At 40.9% G+C, this 15,055-nt stretch overlaps 1 protein-coding gene across 3 annotated transcripts in view; it reads left to right on the forward strand.

Annotated features, from left to right (window-relative positions):
* Positions 1–15,055, forward strand: part of RASGEF1A (RasGEF domain family member 1A) — a 54,053-nt gene that overhangs the window by 28,047 nt on the left and 10,951 nt on the right. For 2 of the 3 annotated variants that reach the window (XM_040606057.1, XM_040606056.1), the window contains exons 2-4: positions 1,613–1,792; positions 8,258–8,386; positions 13,674–13,811. In XM_040606057.1, coding sequence (XP_040461991.1) covers positions 1,613–1,792; positions 8,258–8,386; positions 13,674–13,811 — 447 coding nt within the window. Of the gene's footprint in view, positions 1–1,612; positions 1,793–3,272; positions 3,811–8,257; positions 8,387–13,673; positions 13,812–15,055 lie in introns of those variants that run through there. The other variant, XM_040606058.1, reaches the window with a different exon arrangement.

Here is a 15,055-nt window from a genome sequence, read left to right on the forward strand (position 1 = left end):
ACTTCTGAAACTGAACTGTGCTCCTCAGAACAGCCTCCTTGGTCACCGTGAAACAGCTGATACAATTTAACTTAACAGGGAATGACACTTCCCTTGCATCTGTATAACATACTAACACAAAGTTCTGCTGGTTAAAGCCACTAGCAGTTCTGTTTACCAGCCTGACGTGTAACTAAGCCTGTCACCTTGATGAGCAAGTACTGTTAACGCTGGCATTTTTTCCGTACCAGCACACCTAGGATTCATCTGAGCTTAAAACCAGAAAAAAAATGTGTATCCCAGGTTGTAAACATGAACAATGACTTTTGTGACTTTGAGAGGAAGACGTGCCTTGCGTTAAAAGAATACGAAGTACAGGTTTGTTCTGCAATTGTTTCAAGTGCTGCCTAAAAATATTTAAAAACAAAAAAAACCCAACAAAAAACAACAAACCAAACCTACAAAACCCCTTACAGCATTTAAGATTTTCAGTTCTTAAACTAGTTTTTGAAAAATTACTGAACAGAAAGAAAGGACTTATGTGTAAGACATGCGTGCTGATAGGACCAGCTGTCAAGTTTAAAGGTAGTGGTACCGGCCTAATCTGTTTTCACCTACACAAGTGCGTTCCAGGTTCCAGAGCACGACAATGTTTGTTGCATAGAGGGTGAGACAGCAGCTAAAGCATCACTGCTGCCTTCTCTTCCCTGCACCTTCTGAGCAGTCTTAACCGTTTCAGCAGCAAGGGGGGACTGTTTTGATACTGATGCAGAATAGTGTTTTCAACCTTTGCATGCAGTAGTAAATTGTTTTGTTTAGCCTTCTGCATATATTTAAACTGTAGCCAGTTTAAAACAACCAACCCACCCCCACAGTTTACTCACAGTTGGTAACTAGGGTATTACTGAGAGCTTGTGGCCAAGGGAAGGGAGGTGGAAACCCCAAACCTTTGCGTGGTTTTTGTGTTGCTAGAGCAGGTTTGTTTCTTAAGCAAAAATCTCCAAAGAGACTGTTATTGGCGTTGTATATTATATGTCACAGCATTCGGTTCCACCCAGTTCATGGTTTTGTGTACCAAAAAAAAGGCGGTTTTGTTCAGATGGTATGTCCCCCACTGTTAGCAGTGGCATCTGTGTGCAGGAGATGCACTTCTATCGAGACCTGGATTACGTCTAGCTACGTGTGAAGTATTTTAGCCAAAGATCTGACTTCAAAAAGAGTAAAAAGAGGGACATTACAGCACAGTATTTGTTTGCTTGTTCAGTAAAGCACTGCTTCACTATCTCAGAGAGCATTTTGCATTTTCATCCTGGTATGATTTTATGCATTAAAAGCCAGGGGGAAACGGACGAGAAAGGAGAAATCAAGTACAGCGAAGAAAATTCTTTCAGCTTCTGCATCTACAGCCTTAGTGACATAGTTTAAAGTGCACTTCAAACCCCAAAGCCAGCTTACAGATGTGTGACTGCTTGGGTTCAGAACTCAGTTCAAATACCCAAGCTGCCTTCAGTCAAATATGTAATTGTGTTTAAATGTATGCCTCTGTAAAACCCACACATAAGACATCCTGAAAGAAAGCTTAACCCTCTCTTTTTTTTTTTTCTTTATTTTTATTTTCTCTCCACTTCTACAGGAAACTATGCCCCAGACGCCAATATTTTCCAGCATGCTTGGTTCCAGTTGTAGTGGGCAAGTGCAGCCAGATATGGGAGAAAGGTGTGTGGACCCTGTTTATCAGGATGGGAACCTTGTTTCTGGATCACTGGAGGCCTTGATAGAGCGCCTGGTGCCCACTATGGACTATTATCCAGATGTAAGTAGCCACTGAAGGGTTGTTTTTTTCTTCCCATGGTGGTTTTCCTGCATTAGTATCTGGATTGGTGCTTCCTCAAGAAATTCTACTTCCATCTGATTCAGGAATGAAACATGCATTCATTTTGCTTGCAATATTCATTCACTGAAGATGTTGCTCAATGGGGGTGCTCTCCTTTCTGTTTTTAAACAAGAACACTTGTTAGAAAGGTGAAGCCCTGTTGAACCCAAACGGGTGCCTTAAGAACCAATTAAAAGCAGCATTCGCCACAGAATTTTCAATCCCTCTTAAGCTGCTTTAGCTCTAATGCAGCCAAGATTAACTACTAACCAGCTTCTACCTAGGGAAGCAGACCTGAAATCAGCTCCAGTATTATTTTTTTTTCCCCCTTAATTTTCTATGCATCTCCTAGTTAGGCCATCAGAAAAAAAAAAAGGAAAAAAAAACCAAAAATAGATTTTAATTAAAATGCTTTCTTTCTCAAGACATTTTAATGGGCCAGTACTGTAATAATATATGTTCTCAAGCCTGAAAATGATTTTGCAACTGATTAAACATCCTCAGTGTAGTCCTCTGAAGTAAATACTACTTGTAACTCCAGGGCATGCAATAAGATTCTGAACCTAGGATATTATTAAGAGATCACTTTATCACTTGAAATTACCCCTTGTACCCATTAATGAAAGATGTTATTTAAACAAGTTGCCAAAGATCAGAGAGGCTGTATACTATATTCTGTCTGAGCTCTGAAAAAGTGGCAGCTATGGCAGAAACATCCCAGGTCTTTGTGAAGACTAGCAACGGGGTGGGAAATTGCAATTGCTATTAACTTGTATCTTGAACTTAATGCTTGCAGTAGTGGGCTGTGCTGTATCTTGCTGTATGTTTCCCACTAATTCATGTGGAACTTCTTACTGTGGTTTCACATCAGTCATGATAAAGTTGCTCCGAGCTCCCACGCATACACCACCCATCTTCATGATCACCATGCACAAAAAAGGGACTCCCCATATGACAGTTCAGTGGGTAGAAGCAGCAGAATTGCCAACGATCATCAGTGGAAGAAAAGCAAACCCAGAATGTTTTAATATTCCAGTTCAAAAGTAATCCTAAACCTTGCATTGAAGTACAGCTAACATACAACTGCACTACCTTTGACAGATGTTTAGTACCAAGTCCTTTATAAGGCACAGGGATAACCATCATTAGACATTAAAGCTCTGCTCCCTGCCCCCAAATACACCTTGTAGAACAGACGCGCAGAGGAAAGCAGCAGGTAGGGCTGTTGCGGCGTACCAGTGGAATAGCTTTAGGCTACTGTAGTTAAGGCTTCCACGAAGTCATTTCCTTGGCTTTTGTGTGACACTAGAATATAGTCACTTGCTGCCTGGATTGCTGAACTATAGCTAATTTTTTGCAGTAGCTGCTAACACACATCACACATCCCTTATTGTAACCTGCTATTCTGTTTATAACACAGCTACTCTGAAAATGGTTCCATAAAGTGAACATAAATTAAGGGGTCTACAGCTTGCTTCGGAACTAGCTGCTAGTTTCCACGGCGCCATCCTATACCCCGTGCGAGGGAGCACTACAAACCGAGCGGTCACGGACCCTGCCCTGGGAAGCTGCAGTTTAAATAGACAGCGAGCTGACAGCTGAGAGCTATGCAACAGAAACAATCAAGGGAACTCCAGGGAAAAAGAGATGGAAAACAGCATTAAATCAAATTCATCTCCTCTACAGCAGGACACGTTCTTTCAGTTAAATCAGATCACCCAATTTAGCTGAAAGGATTAATTATAAAATAAGTAGGTAAATAAGCTTTGAACAACAAAGAGTGAACTGGATTTGAGTCATCTTCAGATCAGAGTTTTCGATTGCGGTTCAGTTGTGTGTTTATGCTTTATTTCATGCTCATTTCTATTTTTAGGAAGATTGACACAGAGGGTTAGAGTGATAACCATTTACACTGATATCCTGTCAGAAAAGTCACCAACACTATGTTCAAGAGAAAGGTATAAACACCTCTCAGTCTTGGGACTCTGCCTGTACATGCAAAGAAAGGGAGCAAGGCATCACCAATTAATTGGCACCAAGAGAAGCTATCGGTAACATTAGCAGAGATAACTTTAGTTTCAGTGATGTATCTATAAGTCGCAGTATGTTTGGATGTGACAACAACACTTAGAAGGCCTTTCTGTCTGTGTGGACATTAAGCTAAAGATCACAGTAACCTTCTGGACAGGGAAGAAGAAAAAAAAGAAAGAAAAAGAGGGTGGGGGAGAAAGCAAACACAGAGTATCTTTCTGTGCTGGTTGCAAAGGCAAATTTGCCATGTTGACAGAACATGAGACAGGCAAGGGAGGACAGGGAAGATAAGGGCCTACATTTGTGCACTGCTCTTTTGAGGCTTGTTTGTGTACAGGGACTTGTTCAGCACATAGGAAAATGTATACTCATGAGACGGAGGAGTTCGGAAGGTTAGGAATGGAATGTACCAGTCTGCAACCCTTGTGCCCAAGCAAGAAAATGTTTCAAGAAAATATTTCATAAACAAGAAGTTACAGAATGAGCAGTAAGCACACAAAGAAAATATTTTTTTTTCCCCCTCCTTGAGAAGACATCAGTGCATTCTTGGGTCAGAGAGTAACAATTCCTTCTTTAGTCTTGTGCACTTGCAACTTTTTTTTTTTTCTTAAATATAATTCAGCTCATCTCTTAGCAACAACTTTAGGCATTAAAGGAATCTGGCTTCTTATTCTCTTGTAAGCACAAGCCCCTTTTGTGTCAGCTTACGTTGTTCCAAGTGCAGAAAGGATTTTTTTTTTTCCTCCTCCCCTCCCAAATACCTGTCACTTTTGTAGGATAAATGGAGCTTAACTTTCAATCTCATAGCTTATGAAAGCATATTTTAATCATTCCTTGTCAAACCAGCTAGCTTCATAGCTAAATTTCCTTCTCCAAACCATCGTCTGCATGATTAGGGGACTGCCTATGCGACAGTGTAGGTTTTTTACAGTTATAACATTTAGCATGTATGTGTATTGCAGTACAGGTGCAATAAGTCACAGAAATCCTTGATTTAGATAAGGCATGTGACATTAGTATGCAATATTTCTTATCCAAAACAACTGTGTTGCTAACCCCTGAGACTTACTGCTAAGCTGAAATGTATGGCTTCATTCAGCCACAATTTTCTTTATTGGATAGGGAGCGGCTGTTAGCAGAGAGGCAAGGAGATGGGGGGGGGGGTCAACACTACTGTCAGACCTATCATTTTTAATTTGGTTCTTAATTGCATTTTTCCTTGTTTATAAGCAATAAAAGCATCAAAACACCCCACCCCACCCCCCAATTAGATACCAGTATCTTGTAAACCAGCATATCTTGATTGACCATAATGGAACAATTTCATTTTCCAAAGTACTGAACCTAGTTCCAGTTAAGTGACTTTGAAAACAAACAAATAAACAGAATAACAATGCAGCAGATGGGTTCCAGAAGTAACAGTCATTTGTTTCTAAAACCTAGTAGTCCAGTGTTGCCTGGAAAAGCATTGCATTGGTCCAGTACAGATACTACTGATTACAGAGGCACATCAGCAAGCCTGAAACTGCGAGTATGTACTTTTATGGTCATGTATCTTCCTGCATTTTGCCAGTCTGGCACTTTTCTGAACATCACAGAAAACATTATCAAAGAAACCAAATAAAAGCACAGGTCATCCAGGTCACACTTTTCTTACAGTATAACAATAGGGAAACAATACTCTGAGTGGGCCTTTCTCAGAGTCACTCTGGATAAAAGACTGTCCCACACCACACAAACTTCCACCAAGGAGACCAACACTGGAATTAGTACGAGAAGCAAAATTACACCTTTCCTTAAAAAAATGTGTTCCAGCTTATCAGAGGAAAGGTCACTGGCAGGGCAGTGTGGCTCAAGTTGTGGTTCCCTGCTACTCAATTACTTAACTCCCCCCAAAAAATGTGGGGAAGGGATGTGAGAGGTGCTTCATGTTTCCAGAACAGAAATTTTCGCACAGTCCAGTGACAGCTGACATACGCAGCAGCTAAATTCCTTTCCCTCATAATCCAGACTCATAGTTTTAAGTTCAGGGACAACACTGATAGACACGAACACAGAAGCTGTCTCCAAAAAAGAAGCTGTCTCCAAAAAGTAACAGGGCATAAACAGGCATAGTTTAAAACACAAACAAAACCAAGCCCCAAGCCCCCCCCCCCCCCAAAAAAAAAAATTCACAACCCAACTATTCTTTTACTTTCGTTCTGAATGAGGAGTGTGCCAGTTTAGGGATTGTGCTCACATACGTAAGAATAAAAGATCTGATGTGTTTTCCCATAACACAACCAAGTCCCCTTTTGTGAATCCGGTTAGCTCTTCAGCCTCGTTCTAGTGCCCATAACACACCGCATACACTACTATAGATTTTTAGAAGGCTTCTCCAAAGCTGACACTATGTCATCAACCATTTCCAGATGCAGGTGTAAGAGCTGCATTGAATATCTTTCTAAAATTAATGAGCTTCAAGTTTTTTGTCATTGAAAATGTAAATATAAGTGCTGAAATTCTGGAGACATACATAAACAAAATACCAAACAGAAGCCCATTTTCTTAAGTTTTCCCAGTGTTCACTTGTGTGGGATGTTTGCAACCATGCCATCAAGAAGAGAAGCCACACTGTCGGTATCCCGCCGCTGCCCTGGCCACCTGCTCAAAGTCACCAAGAGCCCAATTGTTAGGTGGCCCCAGCTGTCCATCTTCTGTAGGCATCAGTGGAAGCACCACTCAAGAACCTGACCCAAACAGTCCATCCCGTTAACCCTTCTCCTCTCTTCTTCTATTCATAAACAACAGACAAGGCAAAGAATATGGATTATCTCCAGTTTTGATTGTACAGAATTAGTGCTATTGCCAATTTAATACATGAACCACCGTGCTAATAAGAGCTTCAAATCAGAATGAGCATTTCAAATATCTCTGCTGTGTCACACTTCACTCTGTTCTTTCATTAGCTTCCTTCACAAGCTCAGGACAGAGTTGGACGCTAAGTAGAGATATATATATCCTTAATCTATTACACTCACTTCCAGAACCCTGTGACTTCTAGTTAATTTGTTTTTTTTTTAAAAAAAAGAACGACCAAAAACCACATTCCTTTTTACCCTTCTGATATTTAGTGGAGTTTAGTGCTAAATTTATATTATAGAGCACACTGAGTACTTTAGAAGTAGAAACATTTTTCATTAATAGCACGTTTTGTTGTGATTAGAGAGATAAACCCCATAACCTTTTTTAGAGTCCTAAAGATACCATTATTATTTTACGATGGGCATTTGTTAGAGACTGCAAGCAGCAGAATTCGGTAGATTAGCCAGATATAGCCGATACTAGAGATGCCACATTTTAGACAACTGGTCTCAGGTTTTTAGATGTCTCAATTTACTTGCCCTGTCCAAAGCGGTAGATGCACACATTGACTGTCTATATGCACACTTGGCTATGGCCTACCACATCGCATTTCTAAAACCACAGTGTGAAGTAACAGTGCACACTGCAAATGTAACAAAGGTTAATTGAAATCCATTGTCAGGAAGATCCCCTGCTATTTCCTAACTCCATATTTTGTCACAAAGCCTAGAGGAAAACCAGAAGTGCTTATGAGATGCTACTGTCATTACTGCAGCAATCACATTCAAACGCAGAAGGCAAGTTTCAAACACTGAAGCAAGACTAAGACATGAAGCCATTCTCACTTCGACTAAACTGTCCAGAGTACGATTCAGAATGGGATGCATTACAGCTTTTAAAATACAAACGGAGAGGCTATTTCTTGTGAGAAATAGTAATTGTTGGCATTTATTAGCAGTGTTTATACTCACAAGACTGTGAAACAGGCCCCAAATAAGTAAAGTCGAGCTTAAAACTAAATTATTGTCATATGGCCCCAATCTAAGCTAAAGCTTGTGTCAGTGATTGTGGGAAAAAGGAACAAAAAAATCCTGTACATAAAGAAATTACAGCTGTGGTTTGGAATACACATGAAGTGGTTTTCTGCAGCTCAGTGAAAAACAATCACTCTTAAAGAAACAAAGCAGCAGAAATAGTAGTGCTGGAGAGGCGTGACGCCCTGCATTGGGCATATTTCATTTGTCTTTTTGGTGAGTGATGACTAGTTTAGCATATTAAGTTTGGCATTTTAAAGGGAAGTGATTTGGCAATGTGAAAACACCACATTAACAGCCTTGAAACCTACAGCATTTCCTTTTAACACAGCTAGAAAAAGACCACCACGTCTCTGGAGACAGGAAAAATTATAAAATGTCTTAAGTGAATGGAAGTTACATTTGTGGTTTATGGAATAGTTTTTTCAAAAGGAAGACATTTTTTTTTTTCCTAAAGTTATTAAACTTTTTTTTTTTTTTCTCTCTATTTCCACAGAGGACTTACATCTTTACTTTCCTGTTGAGCTCTCGAGTCTTCATTCACCCACACGAGCTCCTGGCTAAAGTGGGGCAGATCTGCATTAAACAGAAGCAGCAGCTAGAAGCGGGGACTGAGGCAGAAAAGGTAAATGAACCATTATGTCCTTCAACTAGCTGCGCTACTGCCATTTATTTCCCACTTCCTCCTTCCCATTGTAAGTCTAAATAGATTGATAAAGAATAAATTGAAGTTGTAATTGGCATGTGTTACTGGATGCTCTCTTATTTGGGTCTTTTCCCTTGAAGTACCATTGCTGCTGTGCTAGCCACAGACACAGGGTATGTACTACCTTACCAGTCAGATACAGCGGCTGGAAATAAAACTTTGCTTATGAGCTGCGGCTCAGTGCGGTGCACCGGAGCAATGCGGATCTGCCATGAAACCTGCCCAGCAAGTCGCTTTGCGCTTTCGGGCTTTCATCAAGTTAGGTCATCCTTGAATCCGATTCCCCTTTCTCCAGTCACCCTTACCATCCCCATCCTATTAGGGTTGAGTGCTTTGCTGTAGGTTACTGGTGGGGTGTAACAGCAAATCAGGACGTTCTCTCTCACAAAAATTAAGGGGTGCACTACTGAAAATGGTAGCCTGTGCTGACTGACACATGTGACCACGTGGTTTTACAACAAACAATTAAGCCAAACTGAGTCAGTTTGTGACCTGCACTTGAATCCATCTAAGTCTTACCATTGTGGAAAGTGGTATTGAAGGGCTTTTGACTGAAATTCAAGTACCAGAATAGTCCAAGCTGGGATGCAAATAAGAACATCAGAAACAAGGATGAAATCAGCAAGTATTTAAAGACCTAAATTGTTCAGATCCTGGGCACGTTTTGGATCCGTTCTTCTATGGTGAGGAGTTACTTACATTCCTAATCTCAGCATGTTGATAGTCCCATCTCGCTTTCTCTTTGTTGCATCAGGACTCAAGTGGGGAGCACAAAAGGTAACCCTGTGGTTTGGTAATACAGGGGTTTTGACAGCAATACTGACCCCTAAGGGCTTCTTTCTCCCGTACTGTTCCTGGGGTGCAGTCTCTTATTATAGCACAAAATGACTCCCCAGGAAAAACTAACCGCTTGGTGAAAAATTACTTTCATCCAGGTCAGTCCCCCAGTCTACTCACCAAATAGCTATACAACTCATCCTGTAGGTTCTGGGGAGTTCAAGGGGTCAGGGAAAGCAGGTGCAAGAACTGCTGCATCCAGCTTTACACACAGAGGTGATAACCATTCCCATGGCCACTGCTGAACTAGCTTGTGACTGAGCAACCTCAAACCGGTGCTCTGCAAATCGTAGTGGTTCCTTAGCAACACCTAACTGAACAACAGAGGTAGGGGCTTGTAAGAGATGCTGGGACCACCCACAACATGGATTGAGTAAAGCTGATCTATAGACGTATGAAGACAACGACTGCTGTCAGTAGCTAGTGTCAAAATACATGCATGAAATACTTGGATTTAAAAATAAGATGTAAAAATATACGATGTAACTTTTGTGGATAACAATACGCTTAGGAGATTTTTAAATGAAAACAGTACCTGGGGACTAAATCACCTGTCTGTTAAAACACGAGATATTCGCTCTAAAGTAGCATTATTCTGGCTTTTCAGCATATGTGTTAAAAAAGATGATATCATGGCTTCCACACTGAAATGAAATAGCATTACGTCCTAACAACAGGATATAAAATATAGAAGCTCATATTCTAAACACCCACACTCTCACACCTTGTGCTGACAGTTTGGAAACAGGCCTACAGGTAAACCAACAAGCAGCAGGGTGACAATAAAACATGAGTGTTTGGGAGGCTGCTTTAACGTACATGCTTTGCTGGTTGCTTTTCCTACTATGCCTCTTGATCCCTGCCTGCCCCCTTAATATAAACTGTAATTTTTTCCCCACCCACTAAACACAAAATTGTTGGAAAACGCCACAAACTTTTGACATCCCTCTCGACAAATGACTCAACTCTACAGGCCTCTACTGCAAGCACCTGAATGTTTTACAGAACAGTTTGGCCACTAGCATTTGTTTTTCTATCTGGCCACAAATAAAAACTCAATTCACACGCAGCATAGGAATTCTCAACTCAAGACACTGTGCATTCACAGTCATAACCCATTAACGTATCATCAGGTAACAACACCTTCTAATTAAGTGGCTCCGTAGAGAGAAATAGCTGGCAAAAGCAGTTAAAGCAGCTCTGATCATTTCTGATAGAGTTTGCTTATGCAAATCTTTTAAGACGAGAAGCTGGCTGACTTGTTGCCTGCATAGCGTGCGAGCCGAAAAAGTGGCAAGGAGCCAGGTTTTGAGGTTACACACCACAATACTTATCATTTCTTTGTTTTTGACATTACTGGCTAGCTGGCTAGCCAAAAACTCCTATAGCAAACAACCCAGAGAAAAGTGGATTAAAAAGCGAAACAGTCAGGGACGCCTTGGAGCCTGCTCAGAGTCCTTTTGGACACTCACAAAAGGGAGGGCTGCAGAGTTTAATACATCAATTATAATATACAGGGCAGTATTTAAGCTTGACCATAAAGGATAAGATTTAACTCTCTGTAAGTGCGTTAGTGATTCGAAAAACCCAAACAATATTGTCACAGAAAAAAACCACTTGTATAGTATTATTCAGTGGAAAAAACTGTTGCTAAAATTGTGGTGCGTTATTTCTGCAGCTTGGGGGTGTCTTTTAAATCAAGAGTTTAAAAAGTAATAAAGATAAGTTCATTTCTGTTAAGCTTGTCTTGTCTGTCTTGGAATGCGTAAGTCGCTTCAAAAATAATGAGTTCTCTTTGGTTTTTGTCACCAGTAAGTTCTCCTTTTTAAAACCAAAAATCACAATACCTTTAACAAGGTCGCTGTCATTTTTCCTACAAGCACATACTGCTATTGCCTCCATCCTGCTTGGTAGCTGTTTCTCAGTCCTGCCTGTCTTGTCTTGTCTCATGCAGAACAGGACTGATCCACAGTACTTAAATTAATAGAGATATTTTTCTTCTCAAAGAAATATTTATGGGAGGAGCATTGCCATAAACTCCAGAGAACTCCGTGACAGGCCTCACAAGGGCAGGTTTACAACTGGAGTAGGACTACAGTAGGTTGGTAGGTTTGTTGCAGCCATGACAAAAAGGAAAATGTGTGCTGCTACCCACCTACGTGTGTGATTTCTATCTAGGTTGTCACAAATTATGTGCATCAAGCCTGTCACACCGCTTTGGGTTTCATCAAGGTGCTCATGAAACAGGAATCTCATGTTCACTATATCGCTGGTTTTTAGCGTTGTTCTCAGGAGGCGTACCTTATTTCCATGAGCATTAAAAGCCTCTGGCAAAACACTAAGCTCTTTTACACCTGAAGAGTAATTACATGAAGAGTGATGTGGTTTGCAGTTTGTCTTGCAACAGATGCCTAGCTTTCAGTCATGAAGGAAGCAAACCCTAACAACTTGAGTAGATACGCGAGATGAGAAGTCAGTGTCCATATGGAGATGCTGCCATGGCCTAAGGAAAGATTTTTGGAACCTCTCCTGCCCCCATCCCTCCTTTTCCAGCTTCAAAAGTTAAGAAAGGATAGTCAGGATAATTAATACAAATAATAATTTAAAAAACCAACCAGTTTTGTTTACCACAAGGTGCTGCAGGAGTAGGCACGTACCTGTTAAGTTTAATTGAACGGAAGGGCACCAGCTGGCTAATTAATTTTCTATCACCACCTACAGATTATTCTTTTAATAATGTCAGGCTCCATGCATTTCCTAGCAAAGCAGCATAAATTGTCTTTTCCCCAAGGCAGATGACAAAAGGAGTTTGGAGGACAGACAACTGCAAATCTGGAGCTCTGTCCTACACTGTCTAGAAATACACTGAAGTTGGGCTCCGCAGTGGCACTAGCAGAGATCGCTTTGCAGGAACGCCTACTACTGGTAAAGAGAACGGGGATGTTTTCTTTTTGCCCTCACCATCCAACTATTCTGTGCTTGTCTCACTAGCAGGATCAGTTAAATGCTGTCAATAAAAACAGCTAGGAGAAGCAAGCTAACAGAGTGAGGTTTGCAGCTCTGAAAGAAAAGCAAAATGTTCCCTTCAGACTTACAAGGAGCACCGGCTCATTTTCAGACTGAGGATTCAAGGGTGCATGGTTTAACTTCAAAGTTTTTATTAATAATCCTTATTAATACTTCCACTGGCTACATACCAGTGAGATGTTAAAAAAAAAAAGGGGGGGGGGGGAAGGGTTGCGGGGGAAGCTTAGTTTATTTAATCAAAACCAAAAAAAGTCAACCAAACGGGGACACCCTATGATCAGAGGATGTTTTCTCAGGAGTTCCTACCAATTCTTGGAAGACCTTCTCTTTTTGTCTTAAAAGAAAATACACTGATTTCCTGTGGCGAAGCCACATGCTAAGTCACCTTCTGTAACCCCTAAGATGCTGACGGGGAGTGCGGTGCAGAAAGTGTGCTGTCTGTGGGGAGCAGGAACTGCTGTAGCTTACACGGGGGGGGGGAGGTAAACACAAATGAAAACTTCCTCTTCTTCCCCAGTGCGTCACAAGTTGGGTGGGAGGGTAGATATAACCTGAATTAAGTTTTGAGTCTCCTTGTTCATTAAAAGCGTTCTTAGCACTCACACTCCCAATTTTACAAGTGTGCTCCCTTGGACTTACTGATGCCGCTGTCTGTTGCTATCAGTGGAGTAATGGGAATCCAGTTCAGGTCTAACTGATGAAAAGCCTTAGAAGATTCACAGGTGACAGGAGAACTTTGACAATAGCTCTCCTTCCCCTTTCTGTGGTTGATAGCTTTTTGAGAAAGAGCCAATACTTTTTATTTTTGAAATCTGTTTTGATTTAGATGCCATAGAGAGAACACAGACATCTTCCCTGTTATTCTTTTATTTTAATAACACAGCTCAATCTGGAGGGTCCGATAAATTCTATAGAAAAAAATGTCTTTGTGAACACTTCTCATGAAAGATGCTTGGTAGAGTGCTGCAGTTTGTATGCATTTGAATTCAAACGCTAAGGTACTGCTGCCTCAGGTGGCATAAGTCAGCTTAAGTCCCATTGACTTCAATCAAATAAGTCACTTAAACTATTCTGTCGTCTTCCTGGCTTTATACCACTAACCTTGAAAATATCTTCAAAGTGTTTGGTAAGAGACATTACCAAGCTATCACAAAAGGAGGCTAAATCATACTATTTGGGAAGCTGGCTCACAGTTAAATACGTTCTTTTTTATCCCCTTCACCTACCACTAATGCAAAATGTTTTCAAGGGTGTCTCTAGTTTTACGTGAACCGTCATCAGCTAATTTACTCTGCAGTCAGGAAGATCTGTGGTCTGTAATCAACTCGTCATTTCTTTCTAGGCAAAGCTAAAATCCTTCGCTGCCAAAATCATTCAGCTCCTGAAGGAATGGACTGAAACTTTCCCCTATGATTTCCAAGATGAGAAATCCATGAAAGAGTTGAAGGAGATTGCTCACAGGATCACACAATGTGATGAGGTAGGGGTCGGGGAAGGGGGGAGAAAAAACATTTAGTAGTAAAGCAGTATTTGTCAGCATTTATATATAGTTTATCATATTGCATACCGACCCTTGCTCCCGCACGCAGTATTTTCTAAATGGACTACAGCAGCTGTTGCTAAGCTGTCAGTGTAACTGCAGGACATGGGCTGAGCGATGAACTTAATGGTGCATTAACAGAAACTGCCTACGTGCAATCATCAAGTGCAAGAGGAAGAGACAGAGCAGTCATGACAATATGAAAAATGGATGGAGTGCAGAAGGGGCTAGCTCTGCTAGCTAGTCAATCACCAGTCTTACAGCTCTGAGTTTCTAGCATATGAAGAAAACTAGACCTCAAAAAGACTTTTCTAAAGCAAACGGATAAAGCAAATTCAAATAAAACAAGGGCTGTTAGTTTTCTGTTTGGTTTTTGTTTTGTGCGTTATTGGTTTGTTTGGGTTTTTTTCCTCTGAACTCAAACCCTACCCTTTTTTCCTCGTGGAGAAAGTGACTGCAACTATAGGCTTCCTTCTGTCCACTGGTAATCAAGAACTGCAAGGGAATTAATTGTAAAGCATCTGTATGAATGTGAAGGCTTACTTCTACAGAAGTAGAAGCTTCTCCTCGTTTTTAAACCCACAACTTCAAGATGTTTTCTGAGAACAATTAGCAGGAAGTGGGAAGACAACTTTATTATGTGTTTTTGTTGATTCAGGTCTAAGAAAAATGAAGAACAACAGGTTTGACGGCACTGCGTGAATCAGTGATAGGACACAATACAATTAGGTGTTACTGAGTTGTCAAAAGGAAGTATGTCACTTGTTGCATCAGCGAAGCTGTTTACCTGGATGCTACTATGAAAATGTCAGTGCCTTAGTAGGAGGGGAAAAGGAAACGGGATCATAACATGCCTTCTATTCCCTTTGTAGACAAGGGCAAAGACGTGTATGTTGGCAGAGATACTACTGCGAAGGCAGACTCAGCAGAGGTTGTATTTGGCATCTGTATCTTAGTATTTAATTTGTCTGTTACTTTGAACTAGAACGTCGTGGCCTTACTTTCTCTTCCCCTTCCCTCCCACTCTGTTATGTATGAATATATTGTCGTTTGAGAAAAACACATCTTCATGAAATGGCTTAGTGCTCTTGTGTCCGAGAAATCCGATGGCATCCGTTAATTACAGCATCACTGTATTTCTCCCCTTAACAAGGCTAAGAGTCAAGTTTGATCCGTGAAGAGCT

Source organism: Falco naumanni, chromosome 9 (genome assembly GCF_017639655.2).
Source record: "Falco naumanni isolate bFalNau1 chromosome 9, bFalNau1.pat, whole genome shotgun sequence".
Classification (NCBI taxonomy): domain Eukaryota; kingdom Metazoa; phylum Chordata; class Aves; order Falconiformes; family Falconidae; genus Falco; species Falco naumanni.